Genomic DNA, 18,425 nt, shown 5'->3' with positions numbered 1-18,425 from the left:
CTTCACAGTGGGGGAAGATGGAAAAAAAATTTAAAAAATGAAAAAAAAAATTATAACATATATGCCCCAACTGGCAAGGTTGCAGAAGCAGCCCTACCCAAATTGTGATACCCACCTGGGCCTCCAACTCAACTAGCTGAATGAGTCTTTTGGTTCAGATGCAGAAATGTGTCCCCATCCAATTCTAGCCAGCTGAACTTTGCAAATGTTGACCAAAACAGAAAAAACCTGTTTTAAAATTTTTATCAAGTGCCATCAAACTGTGACCTGGTCTTTCCCGCTAAGTAGAATTGTGTCTAACCAATACTGAATTTATTTACAAACAGGCAAACCTTTCCCCACTTAATCGACTTACAAAGCAGCATCACATTTTAGAGGCAGTCAAAATGGAATCGAGTACAGTCAAACCTTGGTTGTCGAACGTATTCCATTCCGGAAGACTATTCAACTTCTGAAACGTACGACAACCGAGGCGAAGTTCCCAATTGGTTGCAAGAGCTTCTTACACTCAAGCAGAAGCTGCATCGGATTTTCGAGTTCCGAAAAAAGTTCAAAAACCAGAGCATTTACTTCCGGGTTTTTGGCTTTCGGGAGCCGAAACGTTCGAAAACGGAGCTGTTTAAGAACCGAGGTGTGACTGTACTGGAAATAAGTCTACACCAGAGTTACAAAAAAACCCACAAAACCTCATGCATATTAAGACTCTTGGGATTACGTGCTGCTCGTATTTCATCTGGTTTCAGGATAGAATGAAAATTTGGGTTTCTAACTCAGCCTCTATATATAACCACACAAATTCAGCCACACACATTTGCCATCTCACCATAACTACCAGTTTTGGAAAGAGGCCTATTATCTTTGTACCAGGTCTCTGTGACCCTGCATTAATGTGTGGGTGGTGTTCTTTGACTCCAAAACGACTTTACAAGCCTGGAAGAGGGAAGGATTTTACAGTACTAACTTTTCTAGTCCTGCACATAAACTCTCTAAGCAGCTCATATTGAGCCCACTGCCCAATCTTCAGTTCCCATCTTCCCAAAAGCCTTTCAAGTGAAACATCATTTGTGTGATAGTGGATGCACACATTCCTAACATCCTAGGTCACTTTCTATTGCAGGTTCGAGTTTACGAGTGGGGCAGATTGTTGCAATGTCTCCGAGGGTTGCTCACATGCAAAGCTAACTTCCAAACCCAGCAATTGTAAGAAGCATCTGAGCACTTCTTGCTGCAAGCCTCTTTTCATCTGCATAGTGCAAATTGAAGAACCTATTTATCGCAAAGATTCAGGGGTGGGATTCACCTAACAAACCCATCAGCAGAAGCCCTGTGCTATGGCTTTCACTTCCACAAGAGGGCTCCCCCCCCTGTGAAAATAGGGAGTGGGGGAGGGGTCAGGGAAACCCAGCTGACATTTGTAATATTGTAATATTGAATTTCACCCATTATATTCAGCTATTCAGTACGGTAACTAAAGTGAAACAAAAGCAAACTCGCTTGAAGGGAAATGCATTTTAATACCATCATTAATCACTGATTTCTAATTGGAAAAAGTTCTTCCCAGAATCCCAAACCAGACTACAAATTAGTAACACAGAGCGCTTTACAAGGCACACAGAATTTCACGGGCTGAATTTATGCAGTAAAAATGTTGTTTTTCACCAAATTTAATAGCTCTATTAGTCACCAAGCACGTCCTGCCTCCCCACAGCGTCTGTTACGTTTACAGAATAAAGCTAGATCGATTAAGCTTTCTTTTCTTTTGCTTACACTATTAGTACCTCCCTCCATAGTTAACCATCATAGCACCAAATGAAGTAATTCTGCCTTAAAATAATAATAATGCTGAACAGAATATGCTTTTTCCCATCAAGGGCTATTAGAGCACACACAGTACTTGCAAAGTAGCATGCTGTAACGTCAAAATATTTTTCTATGGTGTACATACTTTATAGTTTTGTTCTGAGAGTTATTTGTGCACGGGTTCTATTTGAGGTTTACTGTTCAGCTTCTTTTCTTCTTATTAACATGGTGGTCAACATAAACATGCCAAAAATAAATAAATAAAAGCGACATGTAAAAGTTTGGGGTTTTTTTTTGGTGTGTGTATGGGGGCGCTTGTCCACATTTTACAAATGCAACTATAATTAACAGCTATTTTGACGGGTGTGTCGTTTGTTTTGAACTCTGGATTCGGATATTGCTTTAGCCTGGTTCTTTCAGACCAAGCTCTAGCAGAGGCCGTCCATGCATAAACTTAGGTAGCCACATGCAGATCTCTCGCTAGGATTGCCTAAGAGCAAGTCACAGGATAGGAAAACTCACACCCCCTAGACTGTTAACTGTGCTGCTCCAAGCTGGGTTAGTTTTTGCACGTGTATCCCCTAAGAGATCTCCTCGCCTTTACAAGCGATTGGTCACAGCAAACTGCCGATTTTCTGTGTATATTATACACAGAGCCCATTACGGCACTTAAATTTAACTTTTTGAATCGGGGCCTTTGGGGGGTGGGGAAGTGTTTTTTGAAGGACTGTGCCCCCTGAGTAGGTGAAAACTAGAAGTGGCCCTGTTTAAAAGAAAATCGAAAAATGCTTGAACCTCTCACGATACATTTCTCCATTAAACGAAATATAGACAAATCCAGAATGGAGGCAGTTTCTAGATAGATATGGCCAAAACTGAGTGTTTCTTCTGCATACAAGCACACACACACACCCCACAGATGGTGCACAAATACGTACAACAGAGCTGTGTGTGTGTGTGTAGTGCATTTCAAGAAGCTATATTCCCACCGACTAGCTCTTCAGGAGGATGAATGAGGTTCTGGGGCGGGGACTGGATTAATCCCCACATACATACACCCCACCTTCCCGGGCGAAATGTCTGGTGACAAGGATTCCAGCTTCTAAATAAATAAATAAATAGGCCTACGGGCATGGGGAATTTTATCTCAGCTGCTGCTCTAAGAGCATCCTCAAACTGCATCTCAAAACACCCCAGAGCTTGAAAAAGCAGTGGTCCCGGCCTCCACAAACAGGTTACCTTTTAAAGGGCTCCCTCATTTCACAACCCCAGGTTATTTTACTTTTTTTAAAACTCCAGGGGATTGCGAGAAAGCAGGTGGCAAGAGCCGATTTCATTTAATAAAAAAATATCTGGTTGTCTGCACAGATTTCCAGGTACTTGGCTTTTACAGTCTTGCAGTCACAACCTCAAGGCAAATGCCATTCAGAAACTCTACACAAAGATATTCCGGATCAAGTCGCGATGCACAAGCAAAGTACGAAGCAGAAATTTTTTGGGTTGTTTCACTGTAATCTGTTCTGACCGTTTAATTTTTGTAACACACCCTGGGACCTGCGGGTAAAGGACAGCTAATAAATTCAATGATAGTATAATATTATAATTTTTTTAAGTGTTATATGTGATCAATCTTCCATCAATTTATATTCTTAAACCTGATCAGAATATTGAATCATGATCCGCTGGGGTTGCTTTAATTAACTGTTTTCTTAATAGGTAACCCTAACACCATCACTGACATGAAAATGCGGTTTTGGTCCAGTTGCGGAAGACTTCAAGCGATATAACCTCCTATTCCCAAAGTAAGAAAAGAAAGTAATTAGCTTTCACACAATAAGTTAATGAAAGAGAACTCTTTTTCCACAAAAGAGAGGAAATGCAAGAGTCCTCTAATCGCCCAAAGTTTTTAAGTACAAATGAAACGGTGAATTCTATTTCACAAATGAGGATTCAGAATATTTCTCCACTTTCTGGCCACTTTAAGGCTCATTACAAGCTTGGTTTGTTGGTCTATGCTCACAGTTTACACTTTAAATCTGAGAGAAGTGTGCCTTTTCCTGGACACTTGGATCAAATGTTGCGAGGAACTGGAACCCAGTGCAGCTTTTCTTTGAAAAGCACCATTTCCTTCTCTCCCAGAAGACACACTAATTCTGCAATGCGTAAGCAGTAGCCCCAAGTTCAAGAGAAGGATTTATGTTACAAACCGGCTCTCTCATGAACTCCTCGAGGACATTTATTACATTTTTGGCTTCCGGCATCTCGCCGTGTTCCACTTTCACAATCTTCAGGAGGACGTCTCCGCTGCCGCAGTTCTTCAGAAACAAGTAGCACTTGAACAAGGCGTAATGGTTCATTTCTGCCTGCCTGATGAAGCGCTTCAGGTTGTTGATGTCTTGTATGGCCTAGAAAGACCACAGCGGACATTTATTTGTCACGTGCATCTCTAGATGGAGAAGAAACTATACATGCAAACAGACAAATTGCGGACATTTCCTGCCCCAGTATCTCCACTGGGACTGTGTGCACGTAGCCCGGAATGAAAACTGGCAATAGCACAAGATCAGCTGTTGAGAGCAAAGGGGCAGGATTGACTCCCCATGCAAATCAGCTGCTCGGTATGACTGCCAATCTTGCTTTTATAGACTGACTGATTGTGTACCAACACACATATAGATGCAGCTGTTTCAGGACTCCTGTCTATTCCATGTCAATATATGCGTTGGGAGCAATAAACAAGAATTTCCGTAGGAATAGCTCATCCTTAATTTGAAATTAGTGACAGCACAATCCTATGTGTGTCTTCTCAGCTTCAATGGGACAAGTAAGCAGCGATAGGATCACAGTCTAAATTTCACTCGATTACACCCAGCAATTGCTGCCACCTTTATGGTACTTACCTAGAGCATACAGTTCATTTTCTTCTATACAAAAATTTCTGGTCATAGTATCTAGTTGCAGATTAATGTATGCTAAAACACAGAGATTCAAGTTCATGGAATGTGGAAAGGCAAAGGGATATAAGAAACCAGTAAGAATTTTGTTACTCGCTTCAGGTGAGTCAGGTCTTGATATCATAGTTAGTTCTTTGGCTAAACTGGCTAATAGTTTGGGGCCACCCCAACATTAAACACTGCCAGAGTGAATGGGATTCATCCTCAATTCATAGGCAGCGTGTGAAGGTATCCAGAAATCTAAACTATTTCCACTGACTCAAGTATAGGCAGTGACCATTTTAGGGGCGTATGAAATGTGCACAATTGTGCATGCGCAAATTGCACCGAACTCGGAAGTGGCCCAAAAACATCACAAAAAGGGGCAGAACAGGGTGTTTGCAGGCTTTTTCGATGGTGTTCCAAATACAGGCAATTCCACTTTAATGGGTGGTTGCCTCGGAACGTAACCCCCACATAAATGGGGGGTTGCCTGCATAACAATAATGTGTTACCTTCAATTTAAAGTTCTCCAGTATTTGTCGGAAGAGAAATGGATTTCCCCCTTCAGAGCCGTTGAGAAATGCTTGCATCCAGTATTCACAGAATTTGTCGCTGCCTGAGACATATTTGGAAATAAAACAAAGTATTATAGGAATTTCCAAAAAGCCGGTGTGTCTTCTCCTTATAAGCCCTGTAAATAACATGAGAAACATGATCTGTACGATGTAAGAAAATAATATATGAAAAGCCATTTGTGATTGCTAGAGGGGAGAGTGGAGGCAAGTGCTGACCTCTTAGAAATCATAGAATCGTAGAGCTGGAAGGGACCCTGAGGATCATTTAGTTCGGCCCTCCAGATGTTTTGGACTACAATGCCCATCTTCCCCGACCACTGGTCCTGTTAGCTAGGGATCATGGGAGTTGTAGGCCAAAACATCTGGAGGGCTGCAGTTTGGGGATGCCTGATCTAGTCCAACTCCCCCTGCATTGCAGGAATATGCAGCTGTCCCATACAGGAATCAAACTTGCAACCTTGGCATTGTTAGCACCATGCAGATGACACAACTTTGATGGCAGAAAGTGAGGAGGAATTAAAGAACCTCTAAATGAGGGTGAAAGAGGAGAGCGCAAAATATGGTCTGAAGCTCAACATCAAAAAAACCAAGATCATGGCCACTGGTCCCATCACCTCCTGGCAAATAGAAGGGGAAGAAATGGAGGCAGTGAGAGATTTTACTTTCTTGGGCTCCTTGATCACTGCAGATGGTGACAGCAGTCACGAAATTAAAAGACGCCTGCTTCTTGGGAGAAAAGCAATGACAAACCTAGACAGCATCTTAGAAAGCAGAGACATCACCTTGCCGACAAAGGTCCGTATAGTTAAAGCTATGGTTTTCCCAGTAGTGATGTATGGAAGTGAGAGCTGGACCATAAAGAAGGCTGATCGCCGAAGAATTGATGCTTTTGAATTATGGTGCTGGAGGAGACTCTTGAGAGTCCCATGGACTGCAAGAAGATCAAACCTATTTATTCTTAAGGAAATCAGCCCTGAGTGCTCACTGGAAGGACAGATCGTGAAGCTGAGGCTCCAGTACTTTGGCCACCTCATGAGAAGAGAAGACTCCATGGAAAAGACCCTGATGTTGGGAAAGATTGAGGGCACAAGGAGAAGGGGACGACAGAGGACGAGATGGTTGGATAGTGTTCTTGAAGCTACTAACATGAGTTTGACCAAACTGCAGGAGGCAGTGGAAGACAGGAGTGCCTGGCGTGTTCTGGTCCATGGGGTCACGAAGAGTCGGACATGACTAAACAACAACAACTTACCAACTAAGCCATCCAGGAATGGAAACATGCAGAATGCAGAGTCTTAGGATGGAGCAAGAAGGCCATTACCCTCTCTCATGAGTGCCATGTAAGTAGATGAACTTATCTGACATACAGTATTTATAACTGGGAAATTACTAAGGCTGAATGGCACAGTAAACCATTGTTTGGGGGCAACACCATAGGATGGCTGCTTGTGGAGGTATCTGCTTGGCCAATGAGGGAGAAATAATGCTAGACTAGAAGGACCCTCGGTTTGATCCAGCATGGCTCTTTGATGTTCAGCTGCTACTGTTTTTTTTTGGGGGGGGGTGTTGGCCAAAGTTGTTGGACCCATTTCTTGTTGTTTTCCTGGACATTTTAACGATTTCCTCCTGGACACTGCTTCCGACTGCAGTATTCAGGATATGTCCAGGAAATTCTGGACGTATGGCAACCCTATTCTATGTTGTGGCTACATAGCATTGCTCCAAGTCAAAAGTGCACCATGAAGACCATTTTTAAAAATAAGATAAAAAACCTGCACTGTAGTCCAACAGCCTGACAATTTGCCAGTGCTTCTTAAAAAGCAACAAATTGGAAAAAAAACTGTACATGGGACAATTCAATCACAACCGTAGCCTTGGTCCATAATGACAACTCATGACAAGAAGACCATTGGACAACCCGAGCTTTGCAATGTAATCTAAAGCGTAGGATAACTGGAGGACCAAACCGGTAGACGAACTCCACACCCCAGAATATGTGTCCTGAGAACTCTTGCGGCATGGAAAGATCCTCCCAAAATAAACAAGTGTCATTTTAAAGCAATATTGAAGACTACAAGCATTTCCCATTGCTAGCCACACTCTGAAGACTGACACTCTCTCTTGCCTGCAAATCTCACCTGCATTGTGGAACTGAGGCTGTGGCCCACTGCAGTCAATCACCACCGGCGTGCGTCGTTCCTCGGTCATTGCCATACACAAGGAAGTCATTGTGGCTTCCCGGACAAGATCTTGAAGGCTTGCAGCTCTAAGGAACCTGAGAAAGAATGTGCATTTTTAAAAGAACGTGTTCATCACTAAGCTCAAGGCAGGGAGAGGGCAAGGCAGCTGCCGTGTAACAAGCCAAGCTACCTATGAGAAAGGCAATCTTAACGGGTGGTTTTCTCTTACCTGTTAATATCCTTCTTTGTCCTTTCATCGGGCGCTTTAACTTCAACTGGAGTGCAACTCAAAGCCTTGAAACAGGAAAGTTATAATGTAAGTGTTCTGTATAATGAGGTAGACTGGAGTGGCTAACCTGCGGCTCTTCAAATATCGCTGGACTCCAACTCCCATCAGCCACAGCACAGCATGCTCAGTGGTAAGAGATGCTGGCAGCTAAAGCCCCACAACTTCTGGCGAGTCACACCTGGTGTAGACTCAGGCCGCACTCCTGCACCCACTTACCTGGGATTAAGTCCCACTGTATTTAGTGGGATTTAGTTCCTCACAGTCATGTATATGATGGTAACCAACGCAATTTCTCTTCAAAGTAAATATCCCCCACTCCACTTATTTTATCCTTACAACATGGATTATTTGATATATGGTGACCATTAAGCTAAAGTCCCCTAGGGAGCTTCCTGGCCAAGCAGGATTTCAATCTCACATCATCCGGGTCCAAACTCAATACTTTGCCTACCAGACTCTCATCTGTAGAGAAGCTGTTTCTCTAAGGATAAATGGATTTTTCCTCTCTCTAAAAATCAATGGATTTTACTCTGCGTGTCTTTGTTAAGCACATGAAAGTAAACCTCAGCTGCAGTAGAAGAAGTAAGGGTTGTGTGAGTCATCAATCAGGATTTAATATTTTAAAGTGGGAAGTTTAATGTCCTCTTGCATTACTGGACAAGGGAAATGTCGACCCGTTATAAAACCTACATTCCTGATCAATGGTCCAAACACCTGGTCCGTCCTCTACTTAGACTGAGGTTTACTTACTGGTGACTGGGAGTGGCCGCCGAGACCATATAACACTGGTCCTGAAAGACCTACATTGGCTCCCAGTACATTTCCAATCACAATTCAGTGTTGGTGCTGACCTTTAAAGCCCTAAACAGCCTCGGCCCAATATACCTGAAGGAGCATCTCCACCCTCATAATTAAGCCCTGACACTGAGGTCCAGCTCCAAGGGCCTTTCTGGTGGTTCCCTCCCTGCGAGAAGTGAGGTTGCAGGGAACCAGGCAGAGGGCCTTCTCAGTGGTGACGCCCGCCGTGTGGAACACCCTCCCATCAGATGTCAAGGATATAAACAACTCTCTGACTTTTAGAAGACATCTTAAGGCAGCCCTGTTTAGGGAAGTTTTTTTATGTTGTCGCTTTTTTATTATTAATATTCTGTTGGGAGCCACCCAGAGTGGCTGGGGAAACCCAGCCAGATGGACGGGGTATTATTATTATTATTATTATTATTATTATTATTATTATTATTATTAGGGCACCATGGCTAATTCAGCAATAAACTAAAGCACTATTAATGGGGTTTTCTCTTTGACAAGAGTTATATTTCCATGTGCAAACAGAACTGCAACTGCAAGCTGCCAAAAAGCAATGAGTTGAACAGAAAAGTAGTTCTGGGATGTGTGAAATGGTACTCACGGCATGTAACACAAAGGAAAGGTTCTCCTGGAAAAGTTTAACCACTCTCTGAATAGGACAGATTGAATCCTCAAACCAAGTCGCCAAGAGAGGCTTGACACAAATTTCCAGATTATCTTGCTGCAACGAAATGAAAAGAGTGAAACTTTTACATGGAACCACAAAGTTTAGTTCAGCTGAACGACTCCTGACAATCTCTGCTCATGGATCCTGCAGCTAACATTCATTCTTAATTCCAAATCATGCAAGGCCAACAAGAGCTGTCATCTTGAATCAAACAGCTCAGCAGAAGCAAGATAATGGTGGAAATCAGAAGAGCTGCTTTAGGCACATGTGGGAACGTAGTCACTCCCCTGCCTTTAAAGTAGCAGAACCTCCAAACTGCACCACAAACTGCTCTTGAAACCCCCCAAGATGCAGACGTGGCTTCACCCTGCAAGCATGGGGGGAGCTGCATTTCAGAAACACAAGCCCAACACAAGAACCTAGAAACCATTGTGAAGCCATTTAAATCCCAGGCAGTATTATTCCAATGAAGGTTGGTACGTTTTTTTGTAGTTAACTGTGAAGTCAAAACTTGAATCCCCTGAGCAGAGAGCCACATAAACCAACAGCGATCAACGCTTACCTCTAAATCCAGGTTAATTTTCAGGTCCTGAACATATCTGTCAAGCTCAAGTCTGAATGTAAACTCTTAAGGAAACGATGCGTTTGTTAAAGCATCTGAAGTGCATCTGTTGTTAAGGTCCAGGCTCTGCAGCCCTTAATTTCTAACTATTATGGAAAGACAAAAAAAAGCCCTCCAAATGCATCTAATTCAAGGAATGGTTGAATTCAAAGAGCAGATGACACCTTCAGATGTGTGCCATCAGAAGCATGATAAAACAGACTACATCGATTTAGGTACATGGGGATGGTGAAATCGGCACACCGTTTTTCAGGAAAAGATTGAAATCGAGTTTGTGAGTCTGTTGCACATCTCTTATGTTCTTTGTGCACTAAGAAATTACTTTCAGGTGTGAAAATATATTTGTCAGCCTTTGGAGGGTGGGGGAATTCTTTCAACCTGGTTTTTGAATAGCTTTTGCCTTGTTTTCCAAATACAACCCTGGAAAAATGGTGCATACTTTAAATAATAATAAAAAGTAAAACGAAACCAGTATTCTCAGATGTTTATAGCCAAAACCACAAAAGAATGATCAGGGCATACATCATAGCTATCAACTTTTCCTTTTTTTTTAAGGGAAATTCCCTTATTCCAAATAGGATTCCTTGCGAGAAAAGGGAAAAGTTGACAGCTATGGCATACATATGCAGTGGTTTGCATGCTGTCATCTTTGGCTGAATTCAATGAAGCAACCACAGTATTATCAACTAAAAAAATGACTTTTCCGCTCATAGTCTCCTCTTACACACACACACACACATCACCAAAGATAAAAGGATATAGTTCAAGTCCCTTCTCTGAGCCTCCCAAAAAACAGATCACGTAGTCTAGAGGACAGCTGCTCAATTCTGCGTTTGCCATTTCTGTACATTTTTCTGGCTGGAAGAGGCAGTAGTAACAACCAACTTGGCTTTCTGGAATACTGAAAAGAGAAATTCTGAATTAATCACAGAGTGATTTTTATTCTTTTATCTCTCACCATAATCTGTCCACTCGCCAATCACATTATAAACTCATCACTTGCCTGAGATCCTGGATTCTACCCAGCCACTTCAATCTAGTGTCAATAAAGGTTGATTTATGCCTCCATTAACTTATTTGCTATACCTCAAAAATTTGCCCCAAGAGTTCAAAAATCACCCTTCCCTTAACCCTGCGTTCAGGAGTAAACAAATTGTAGGTGATGTCTTAATGGAGTTAAATACAGCCAAGTTGGGCATTTTTAAAACAAAGCAATGTCTGCCATAGAATTATTACTATTTATTGAATTTACTTACTGCCCTTTATCTGAAAATCGCAGGGCAGGTTTACAGAATAAAACACAAAAGCAACAGAAACGTAGGGAAAAAGCACAGAAGCAATTGAAGAGATCTGGGCCAACTGCTTAAGATCCAGCTGTTCATGGCTCCCAGGCTAAGGGCTCATCCATTCCATGCATTCAGTTCCTGTGAGTCCCTTTCCTATCCTCCCCTACCCCATTGATAATAACCCTCTCTTTTCTTTTTGGCATGCATTTTGAAAACAGCTTTTGGAGATCAAAGGGAGCTGGAGACAAAAGGACAATTTAGGCTTTGAGCTGTAGAAATGGGAGGAAAAGAGACCAGAACAGGTTTGTGTGAATGACAGGTGCAGCTATCTTCCTGTTGCTTAAATGCCTCTAATCCAGGCATTTCTGGGAGCATGGAAAAGGTGGGTGGGGCGCAGGACTGTCCTTTCAGACAGAAAAGAGGGACTATGCCCTTCACTTCCCCTCCACCCCTGTTTTTGACGTGTGTACCCCGGTCCACATTTAATCAATTATTTAGTTACATTAATTTATTAAATACCTTTTTAACAAGCTAAAATGGCATCACTGTTTGACCGGACAATACATTTTTCATTATAATGTTAACTGTTTTGAACAAGTACTTCTAAAAATTGTCACTGGCAGGCACTGTTTACCTGGGAGTAGGCCCCACCAAACTCAATGGGACTTGTTTCTGAGTAGATACAATTGCACTGTCCATTGATTAAAATCCATTTGATTAATCAACTAAGACTTCATTAATCAGCCGACAGCCCTCGTTTACTCATAAATCTCCCTAAGCTCAATGGGGCTTATTCCCAACTAAATCAGGATTGGACTGCTGCCAAACGACAAGAAAAACACACGCTTATAAAATGGTCAAGATTTTAGTGAAGATTATGTATTTCAGTTTGCTTTTAATCACCAAGGGCCATTATACCTTTAGCTATCCTAAACTCTAAAACACATTGACACTCCAGGTAGTTTAAAATATGAGTCATGGCCTGTATGCAATATGGATTCCTATGCCAGCTACTCTTGGCACACTATAGTGGCAAGAAAATATAACCATGGCAGTGTAAGCAGAGCTGCTCCTAATACAGTGGTACCTCGGTTTACAAACACAATTGGTTCCGGAAGTCTGTACTTAACCTGAAGCGTACTTAACCTGAAGCGAACTTTCCCATTGGAAGTAATGGAAAGTGGATTAATCTGTTCCAGACGGGACCGCGGAGTACTCAGCCTGACGCGTACTTAACCCGAGGTATGAGTGTAATTGGTTCCGGAAGTCCATACTTAACCTGAAGCGTACTTAACCTGAAGCGAACTTCCCCATTGAAAGTAATGGAAAGTGGATTATTCCGTTCCAGACAGGTCCGCGGAGTACTTAAACTGAAAATGCTCAAACCGAGGTGTACTTAAACCGAGGTATGACTGTATCATATTTTTATTTGAAAGCGAAAGGTTGTGTAACTTTTGAGCCTTCTTCAAAAATTTCAGAGACACAAGAAAGGAATGAAATTTCCCAGCAGTTGCCTTCAGACTAAAACTAAGTTTCCAGGGTAGCTTTACTACGTATGATCTGACACACGATAACCACTTATTACTAACAAAACTGTCATTCATTTCCAGTTGCTACGTGTCACAGCCAATGTGCGAACCCCACCAGAGGCTCCAGTCCCCACATATACTGTTTTCCATTGTATTCTTTAGAAAGCCAAAATCTCTTAACATGCTACGGATCCTCACCTGGCAAACTGCAGCAGAGCTGGGGAAAGGTGGGAGTGAGAGGAGGAAAAGGAAGGCTGGGCAGAAGTCGCAATCATAACACATCTTGTTCCTGCAAAAAGGTTATTTGGCACCAGGGTGCGGAGAGAATCATGTGGATTCTTACCTCAACTCCACAGATGCAACATTGCCCATCCCTTCAAAAAAGGCTCCTTTGGCAAGGTGTTTGGCAACGAAGCTACGCAGTTCCATCTCTGCTTCGGCCGGTAAGTTAGTGTCCACCAAAGAGAGGCTTCATAAATGAAAACAAAACACACTGTTGACTTTCGACTAGCCACTCGGCTGCAATTCTAGCCCCACTTACCTGGGAGTGAGCCCCACTGAATTCCGTATGAGTTACTTCTGGGTAGGAATGGCTGGGATCGCAGCCTTAGTCGGTACCAAAGATCACCAGCGGAGCATATGCTCTTTCTGGTGCTGAGCCAGGCTCTGATGAAGGAGCCTGCTATGGGGCGCCCATTTGCGCCCCCTCTCAAAATTGCACCCAGGGCCACAGCCCCTACAGCACCCCCCCCCACACACACACACTACGCCTCTGCCCAAGACTGATCAATCACAACCAGCTCTTGAACATCTGTGATTAGATGCAAGGGCTTCTGAACAAACAGGTGCCAGTTTCCAGTTTGGGGTTGTATTTCAACTTGTTGTGAAAAAGTTAAAGCGCTGATCATCAGAGCAAACCCATCACAGCGAGCCACTAAAAATGGCCGCCAAGTCCTAGCCCTGCCTTCCCCAACCTGGTGCCCTCCTAATGTTGTTGAACTCCCATCACCCCTGACTAGGGCTGGGCGATACCTGGCTTTCAACATTGTGAGATAAAGGTTAAGGGACCCCTGACCATTAGGTCCAGTCGTGACCGACTCTGGGGTTGCACGTTCATCTCGCATTATTGGCCGAGGGAGCCGGCGTATAGCTTCCAGGTCATGTAGCCAGCATGACAAAGCCGCTTCTGGCAAACCAGAGCAGCACATGGAAACGCCGTTTACCTTCGCCCCGGAGCGGTACCTATTTATCTACTTGCACTATGATGTGCTTTCGAACTGCTAGGTTGGCAGGAGCTGGGACCAAGCAACAGGAGCTCACCCCGTCACAGGGATTCGAACCGCCGACCTTCTGATCAACAAGCCCTAGGCTCAGTGGTATAACCCACAGCGCCACCTGGGTCCCTGGCTTTCAACATTGTGAGGTATCCTCAGCTAAACATCATTATATGCCAACATATGATGATGTCTGAAATAAAGATGTAACTATGTAGAGGCGAACAGGGTATTGTGCTGGCAAATGCTACTACTTAGAGTGGAAAGGGATACAGGTGGTGCTAGAGAGGAGCACTACACCCCATAGTCGATTTCAACTGGACTTACCCATCCAGGGGTCCTTTACCTTTACTTAGGGGTCTAAAACGGATACATTTTACCTACCTTTAACATGTTGTTACAACTGTTATTTTATAGTGCAGAGCAACAGGGGAAGCAGGAATCACGAGAGAACCGATGACTGGCTTCACGGTTTCCCCCCACATCAAATTTTTTTACATAGTGCACAAACACATCGAGATTTGCAATTTATTTTTATGTCATATGTTATGGAACCGTTATCATGATGTGGACTTCAAACCGATTTTGGACGATGTATCAATACATCGCCCAACCCTACACCTGACTACTAGCATGCTGGCTGGGGCCGATGAAACTTGCCTTCCTGGGGTCCCCCACCCATGTGGTGCCCTCAGACACAGTCCTTGGCACCCACCAAGGTCCCCTGCCCCTTTTAGGGCTGCTGCTGTTGTTTTTTAAATGATGCTATTGTCTGTTTGCTTTGCTCCCTTGTTGTTTGGTTGGAAGTGGGTTGACTATTTGGGGGAGTGGCCTGCTTTTTTTAATCTGCTTTTTATTTGCTTTGAGGGGGTGTAAGTGTTTTGCTTGGTTTGCGGGTGGACCAGTAGTTTTTTTGTTTGTTTGTTTGTTAAATGGATATTTTACGGTCCCCATGACTGTTTCTTAGATTTCCAAACATGTCCCCAGGGCCCAAAAAGGTTGGAGAACCCCTGTAGCCCAAAATATTTGGAGAGCACTAGGTGGGGCAAGATTGTTCTCGGCTGCTCTTAGCCTAAGCATGCCCACCAAATGAAGAATTCTTATTTTCATTGCCACCTCATCATACTACGGAAACGTCTCACTACAGAAAGTTCACAATGCTCAGAAGAATTTGGTTCAGATTTTAGAATCCCGCTGCACCACAGCTATGCACATTCTAATTAGCAGAGAAGGATTCAGAAGATCTCAATGGGTTTCCCATGTTGGTTTACCTGAAATCAGCAGAAGACGGAGTTTCAGATGTTGTGCTGCTTGGGCTCCCATCATCGCTGTCTACACCCTGGTGCAACCTGGGAGGGGTGGGGGAGAAGGATCTAACCAGTTATGAAAACACCTACAGAAACACACAAATCATATAAGCACAAACCCCCAAAGCACCGAAGACATTGCAAGAAGAACAGGGTGCCCACAGAAAACAACGGTGGTGGGGAAGGGAGGAACTGAAAAGGCAAGATCAGTAAGCTTCCCTCCAACTCAAGACGTGTTCCATTTCACACATCATTCTGGGTGGACAGCCAGACAAGCATCAATGGATCCAGGCTAGCTGTTTGCTTTGAGAAGGTTTGCTATCGCAAACTGGCACAACAATGGGACCTCCCTCTTCTTTCCCCCACTGTTTCAGTTCATACAGTATTGGAATTGGAGTTGGAGGGGTGGCTTTATGTATTAGTGACTGTTGGGAAAGGAAAACGTCACAGGTTCAATCCTTGGCAAATCCAGCTACAAAACGATCAGGAAGCAGGTTAACGGGAAACGGGTGCCACTTGAATAAAATATGGGGGGTGGGGTGGGGTGTAGTAGGTCCTGCCCTGCATAATTGATCACATGATGCAGTGGGGGTGGGGCGCCATGTCCGAGGTGGGGCAATGTTGATGGGCATTTCCGTTCAAATTGTGTGCCATGCAATTTGATTATGCAGAGTAGGGCTACCTTGACACCCCTCTCCCCAACATTTTATTCAACTTGGCACCCCTGAATGGAACGGAGGCTGCTAGTTTAGCCGGCTTTATGAAAAGCACTAAGATGCATTTGTGGAGCGGAAGCCATTCGATGAATGAAGTTCAGTACCATAGGATGTGGGGAAGGGCAATAGCTTTTAAAGGGAAAAAAGATCAGCCAGATTCATTGAAGGCAGCCGCTGGTGCACGCCTCCCAAACGCTACGCTGAAATAAGGGGCCATAAAGGACGAGAGGGGAAGGGTGTTGGTAGAGCATGTTGCCAAGGTTTCGGGTTTGATCCTCGCATGGGACATTGCAGGGGGTTGGACTAGATGATTCCTCCGGGTCCCTTCCAACTTTGCAATTCTATGCTATGCATGCATGCTGCAGAACCGGGGGTGGGGGGGGGGGAGACGCCGCGACGAAGCCCACCAGCTACACCCCCCCTCACCTGCAGCCTTGGTAGCCGTACAGACAATAATAGCTGTTGCTGCTGCGCTCTGATTTCCGATCCTCCGGCAAGCCGCTCCCTTCCTCGCTGCTCTCCAGCTCTCTGTCGTCTCCGTCTACGGACTCCTGGAGGGAAGGCAACATCTTGCTGGCCTTTCTTTCTTTCTTTCCTTTCCTTTCCACCTCCGGCTTTGTGAGTAATGGAAATCCGCTCCCCCTGTTGCCGTACAGTGCAGGGCCTTTTTCTGCTCCGTCCTGCGCGCAGCTCGCTTCGAAGGTTCCGGCCACTCTAATGCTATCGCCAGCCGCATTGATAGGGCACATCCCCCCCACCCCGAAACTTTCAGACCCTCCAAGTGTCCCTATTTTCCAGCGACGTCCCTGATTTAGAAAAGCCATCCCGGTTTCTGATTTGATCCCAGAATGTCCCACTTTTCCTTGGGATGTCGTTATTTTCATTGGAGAGATGTCGGAGGGTATGGAGTTATCCGACCTCCGAGCCGTCCGAAGGCAATCCTGTATAGGGAAGGTGTTTTCTTAAAATGTTTTATTATGTTTGTGTAGAGGGACGCGGGTGGCGCTGTGGGTTAAACCACAGAGCCTAAGCCCAGGGCTTGCCGATCAGAAGGTCGGTGGTTCCAATCCCCGCGACAGGGTGAGCTCCTGTTGCTCGGTCCCCGCTCCTGCCAACCTAGCAGTTCAAAGTGCAAGTAGATAGATAGGTACCGCTCCGGCGGGAAGGTAAACAGCGTTTCCGTGCGCTGCTCTGGTTCGCCAGAAGCGGCTTTGTCATGCTGGCCACATGACCTGGAAGCTGTACCCCGGCTCCCTCAGCAGCGCCGTCTTAAGCGCGCCTGTCGCCATGGTGCGCCGGATCTCTCCGCCGCCCTTCCGCCCCGTTTCCCAACGCAGTGGGCGCAGCGCTGCTGCGCGGCGGGCAGGCGGGCAGACACAGCGTGATCTCTCCGGCGCCCTCCCGCCCCGTTTCCCAGCGCGGTGGGCAGGTGGGCGCCGCGTGCAGCTGCGCAGCGGGCCGGCCGGCCAGGGGTGGGCGCAGCTCGCGGCGCCCTCCTGCCGGGCCGGCGCCATGGTGCCCTGCACCACCGGGGGTCTATGATGAGCCGGCCCTGTCCCTCAGCCAATAAAGCGAGATGAGCGCCCCAGAGTTGGTCACGACTGGACCTAATGGTCAGGGGTCCCTTCACCTTTTTATACAAAGTGAGTCCTTTAAAAGAGGCCCCATGGATACAGATATATGGGGTATAAATAGTAAAATTATCATTATGGAATGGGACATCACTAATTTCATTAGAGAAATGTTGGAGGGTATGCACTTTTAAAAAGATGTTTAGGTTTTTTTTTTTAAAAGCCTCTTTAAATTCCAGTGTTTAAACTTAAGTGATAACAACACAAGTAATAAACAAGTCGCTCATAGATTTCATTTCGTGATTTATGGCGTGATGCTGTGCATGTCTACTCGCAAGTTAAGTTCAAGCTGAGTTCAACAAGTCTTGCTCTGAAATGAGGAGGCTGAACCTGGAAAATGATTCTGCAGCGCAGGAATTTCCCACTGCGCCTTACCCCCAGTTAAACATGCATAGGATTGAAGTCGAAAGCCTGAGATGGCGATCCTCCGCATACCCGCTTGCAAGGACCTCCTCGACTCAGGAGGGCAGAACTTCCGGGCTGAGTAGACATTTCTTTCCGACTAAAGTACATTAGGAAAAAAACAGCAAGAGCCTTTTCAGCAGTGGAACAGACTCCCACGAGAGGCGATGGACTCTCTTTCCTTGGGAGATTTCAAAGCAGAAGCTGAATGGATGCTGTAGTTAAAGATCCCTGCATCTCAGGGGGGGTTGGACTAGATGACCCTCGGGTCCCCTTCCAATTCCCCACAATTCTATAATTCGATGGCTGGCACATGCGGGAAGGAGCAAAATGCCACCGGGCCCACTGGCAGCTCTGCTCTGCTGCACCGAGGCGCTTTAGGACGACGGAATGGAACGTTCACA

The 18,425-nt window shown here is 44.9% G+C and overlaps 1 protein-coding gene across 1 annotated transcript; it reads right to left on the bottom strand.

The window, feature by feature from the left end:
- Positions 1-57: 57 nt before the first annotated feature.
- Positions 58-16,596, bottom strand: C2H17orf75 (chromosome 2 C17orf75 homolog). Its single transcript, XM_035103867.2, has 10 exons — positions 16,415-16,596; positions 15,237-15,314; positions 13,035-13,160; positions 10,637-10,777; positions 9,817-9,874; positions 9,189-9,308; positions 7,721-7,785; positions 7,450-7,586; positions 5,249-5,352; positions 58-4,205 (listed from the first exon to the last, which is right to left on the bottom strand). The coding sequence occupies exons 1-10, from the start codon at positions 16,555-16,557 to the stop codon at positions 3,948-3,950; spliced, it is 1,230 nt and encodes a 409-aa protein (XP_034959758.2). The 5' UTR covers positions 16,558-16,596; the 3' UTR covers positions 58-3,947.
- Positions 16,597-18,425: the final 1,829 nt, after the last annotated feature.

This window comes from Zootoca vivipara, chromosome 2, assembly GCF_963506605.1.
Source record: "Zootoca vivipara chromosome 2, rZooViv1.1, whole genome shotgun sequence".
In the NCBI taxonomy this organism is placed as follows: domain Eukaryota; kingdom Metazoa; phylum Chordata; class Lepidosauria; order Squamata; family Lacertidae; genus Zootoca; species Zootoca vivipara.
The sequence above is the reverse complement of the archived record's forward strand: the minus strand, read 5'-3'. Positions and strand labels throughout refer to the sequence as shown.